Source organism: Anastrepha ludens, chromosome X (assembly GCF_028408465.1).
Source record: "Anastrepha ludens isolate Willacy chromosome X, idAnaLude1.1, whole genome shotgun sequence".
Lineage (NCBI taxonomy): Eukaryota > Metazoa > Arthropoda > Insecta > Diptera > Tephritidae > Anastrepha > Anastrepha ludens.
Genome location: NC_071503.1, coordinates 49,726,913 through 49,731,796, shown reverse-complemented (window position 1 = coordinate 49,731,796; position 4,884 = coordinate 49,726,913). Strand labels below are relative to the sequence as shown.

Genomic DNA, 4,884 nt, shown 5'->3' with positions numbered 1-4,884 from the left:
GTAATCCACACACTCTAGCCCCGCCCTCTCCCCGCATCCTCTCTCACTTCACCTCCTTCATAATGGTATCACAAAGGACGAATCTGTTTTCTCCTCGTCCAAGTGTGCTCATTCCTTGGGCAACCATACCAACCTACCCTAACCGTTATTATGTCTGCTGATAAATTTTTCAGGTTTTTATCCTTCTGTATTTTTTCTTTGAGTACTTTTGTTAGTTTGTTAAGTTCAGTCTTGATAGTCGGGATTCTTGTCGACTGTCATTTTGGCCTTACTCTCCTTTTTTTTGCAATTATTTCTAGCACCTCTTTCGGATATCTTTCTTCAAATGTTTTGTTTTAATGCACGTTTGAAAACGTGTTCCGCTCATAAAATTGTGATTTGCCATTAATGGACATGTAAATAGGCGAATGATCGGAGGTCAAATCTGCGCCATCTTCGACTGAGATCATGTAATTCGGTATTTGGTTAACCACAAAAAATCTATTAAATCAGTAATTTTGTTAGTATCATACGGCCAATACGTTGAAGTTCCAGTTGAAATCACTGCACAACCAAATTGGGTTACTGCTTTCCATAGCTCGCGTCCTTTAGTCGTTGTTAAACGAGAGCCCCAGTTAACATTTTTGGCATTGAAGTCCCCAGCAATTATAAATGTCCCTCTTTTGAAAAGCCGTTTATAATCATTTGATTTTAAGTTTGACTAGGTTTGACTGTATAGTGCTGTTATGTTTAGTTCGTGTTTTGAGAAGTTGATGCCCAATTCCTATTATAATTGCGCTCCGCCTCTGGCAGTCTGGAAAGGTTGGTTTCCGAGTTCAAGTCTGGTTCTCAGGTTATGCTTAAGGATACCGTTTGATTTCCATGCCAAGATATCTAGATTTTCATCAGACATCATGCATCTACCGCCATCTCAAGTTTTCCAATGCGGTTACGCAGGTGTTGATTAAAAGTCGACTGTTCTTCTAGTTTTTTAGAATTTAGGTTAGGATGTCTTCTCGTTTCTGTTCCGCTTTATATACGGAGGTCACTTCAGCGAATGTTTTGCTCCTTTAAACTCTTGCGGTTAACGGTAGAGTTTTATTGGTTAGCTTTATCCTGCTCCTAGGATAGCTAATGTGCTAAGCTTTTTTGTATTCGAATATATTAATTTTGTAATTCTCTTTACCTATCAGTTTAATGGAAAAATCTTTCTGGACGTTTTCTTTGAAAATTTTATGAATGAATTGATGGGTTATGTCAGTGTGTGTTAAAATTATTGGTGGCGGGCGTTTTTCACGTGGCTGTTTCTCTTATAGGTTTGGAGAATTTGAAGGGGCTTTAGGAGATGATTTATTGTAATTTTCCTTTTCTTAAATCACCTTTTAGTTTTATTGAGTTTCCAATTTCTCTCACTATCTAACTCCTCCTGTACTTGTGTTGCATGCTCATAATTTGATGTTTTTATAGTATTAAGTTCATGTTTAAGAGACTTATTTTCTTCTTTTAAAGTTTCGGAGATATCAAGCTATTTAAATCTTAGTAGTAGGGTATTAAAATCATTATACTGTCTTCCCCCGCGAGGGGGTGTGTTTAGCGGCATTTAGTGGCCAGTAGCAGAGCTAGCTTTAAGTATTTATCTTACCAGCCGAGTGATATGACAGCACTTTGCGTACCCGATTTTTGACAGAGCACGGCAGCTGATGTTTGTTAACAATTACCGGTGCAATTTTCCCGGCGAAATAAAAAATAATGATGAAATTTGAGGTGAAAATTTCCAATTTTAAATGTTGTTGGACCTCGAATAGGCGCTTGAAATCGCGGAGCCAATACTCAGACGTCCTTCTCGTTCAACATACTTCGGGTTTGAAAAGGATACGCATTTTTGCTTTTAGTTTTATATTACAAATTTGTATGTTCATATGTAGTGGGCTGTACATGAGAGGTATTGAGAGGTATGGTTAAGTTTAAAATTTTTTTCAACCAGCAGTGACTCACTTGCGTGAGTTTCCGCTTGCCAAACTTTTCTGCCTGCAACATACGCGGTCGTTACAATGGCGTCAAGGGCTTATTTCCATGCGTTTCGTGTTAACAGAAGCAGCTCTTCTGAATTTGTTCCCCATATGCCAAGTTCCAACTGAACACCTCGCCATATATGTAGTTAAAGCAGTACCGCCGGCCATACCTAATATCTGGCGAATGTTTTAAGCCTTATGTGAGGTTAGGCCTATTTTGCTTTTTCTCCTTTTTAATTTTTGAAGTTAAATATTATGATATAACATTCGAGCTTTTTATAAAACAATGTAGTGCCCACCACATCGGCACTAAAAACCGCATATTTACATCTTTATTTTCCTTCTGGTCTTTTATCATCTTCAGCTAGTTGGAAGGATGTTGATGGAGCTGTACCAGCTTCAGTTCTAGTTTTTACCTCGCTTTCTTCGTTCATTTTCTCTTTAATTTGACTATGTGTCTACTGTAAATTTTGCACTGTTAGCTGTATTTGTTATTGTGATGGCTGGACTGAATATGGTGCTGTGTGCTTGGAACTGATACAGGTGTCGTGCTAACAGACGATCGTTGCTATTTTTCTCAAAGAATCCTTATATCACACTGAGCAGAAACCCACTCTGAATTTAGATTTAATTTTCTTGTCCAATTTTTAAATACCTCACCAAGTCCTAGGGTTTTAATCCTTAACCCTAGGACTTATACCCAACTTTTACTACGACTTCTTATACCCTGGTACAGGTGTTTTACAGTGTTTTTCTTAGAAACAAGGTATTTTTTTTAATGCAATGTTGTAGCTGACTGTCTTACGAGCATTTTAAGTAGTTATAAACATATATTTGTAGCCTGCTTCTAAGAATTGCGCGCATTCTAAGTTATTTCTAAGAAGTCAATAATTTCTATTGTTGTTGAATTTTTAGAATACAACCTTTCTCGCGCACTCTTAATTATTTAGAAGAAGACATTATATTGTACCCTTGCTAGAATTTGCTGACAAACAACATTTGATATAATCCAACTACCTGGCGGGTGAGAAATGCTTCCAGAAACTTAAGGGTTGCAGCTATATAAACGGCAGTTTTGCGAGTTTATATTCATTGTAAAGCGTTCTTTTGAAGTGCGAAGTTGATTTATATTTGTGAAAATATATTAACAAGTCAGAAAAAATTTTAAATATTACAACATGGATAGCAGAAGGAACATGGAATATTTGTCTTCGAATCAATATATGAGGTAAATACAAATAACTCAAATATAATTTCATAAATGGAATGAAAATTAATTATTTTTATATAGATTATCTGACGCTGAGCAGTATATACAAAAAAAAAAAAAAAAAGAGCAGTACATACAAAACGTGTTTGACGAAATCGCAGATGATGAATTATTTTCCGGCCCTGAAGGGGATGAAAGCGAACAAGTAGCAGTAGCAGATGGAGTGGTTGAATCGGATGTAGAAGACCCTGATTACACAATTGACAATGCCCAGGTAGATGAGACTGATTACGAAGAATCTGACAATGAATCCGATGCTGCAGATAATTCTGAGGAGATTAATTTGCGTGCAGCTGAATTCGTAGCACATGATGGTACCATATGGAGCTCCCAGCCACGACTTGCACGCCAAACTAGGCAACAAAATATTTTGCGACAGCGAAGTGGGCCCGCAAGATCAACTACTATGATGTCAATAGTCAATACATATAAATGTTTTATAACTCCGGAAATGGTGGATATTATAGTACGCTGCACCAACAAAAAACCAGAAGCTACATATGCGGAATTAAACGCAAAACATCCAGAGGCGGAACCAAAAACATGGAAGAAGGTTACTTTAAGCGAAATGTATGCGTTCATTGGAGTGCTTATTATGACTGGCGCTAGCCGCAGCAATGCCGAATGTGCGCCGGACTTGTGGTCGGTGGAAAATTGTCCATTATATCGGGCGTCAATGGGCATTAACCGCTTTCAGGCCATACTGCGGTTTATAAGGTTTGACGATGGCAACACACGGGCACAACGTTTGGTAACTGACAAGGCTGCACCAATATCCGAGCTGTGGACCATGATGAACTACAACTTTGAGCAGTCATATAAGCCAAGTGAATTTCTAACGGTAGACGAGCAGCTCTTTCCATATCGTAGCCGCACCCGTTTCACGCAATACATCCCATCGAAACCGGCAAAATATGGCATCAAAGTGTGGTGGGTATGTGATGCCAAAAACGCATATCCACTGTATGGACAAATATATACTGACCAAGCACCTACGGGACGGGAAACTAACCAGGGTGAACGCGTGGTGAAGGATTTAGTAAGCCGCTTTCATGGAACCGGCCGAAATATAACGATGGACAATTTTTTTACATCCCTAAATCTACTGGAAAGCTTGTCATCCATGAATTTGTCGGCAGTTGGAACTCTGCGGAAAAATAAGCCCTGCATACCAAAGGAGATGTTGGCACACAAAGATCGTGCAGAGAGGTCAAGTACATTCGGTTTTAGGCCCAACATATCCATATGCTCCTATGTGCCGAAAAAAAACAAGGCAGTTATATTACTATCATCAATGCATGACGATGATCACATTGGCGAAAGCGGCAAACCAGAAATGATAGAGTTTTATAACAAGACAAAAGGAGGAGTGGACGTGATGGACCAATTGCTTGGAGAATATACTTGCTAAAGGATGACAAAGCGTTGGCCGTTGTCCCTATTCTTCAATATGATTGATTTGACGGTATTGGCAGCGTACATCATATATTATGAGAATAATCTCAACATCAGTTGCACCAATGCGAATCGTAAGAGATTTCTTCGCCAGCTCGCCAAGGAACTGTCTATGCCCATAATTGAAGAGCGGTCGGTGAATCAGCAAGTGATGCGGAAGTTCAACAC

At 38.8% G+C, this 4,884-nt stretch overlaps 1 protein-coding gene across 1 annotated transcript; it reads left to right on the top strand.

The window, feature by feature from the left end:
• Nucleotides 1-3,169: 3,169 nt before the first annotated feature.
• Nucleotides 3,170-4,672, top strand: LOC128870046 (piggyBac transposable element-derived protein 1-like). Its single transcript, XM_054112642.1, has 2 exons — nucleotides 3,170-3,219; nucleotides 3,283-4,672. Exons 1-2 carry the CDS (start codon nucleotides 3,170-3,172, stop codon nucleotides 4,670-4,672), a joined length of 1,440 nt encoding a protein of 479 aa, XP_053968617.1.
• The last annotated feature ends 212 nt before the right edge of the window (nucleotides 4,673-4,884 follow it).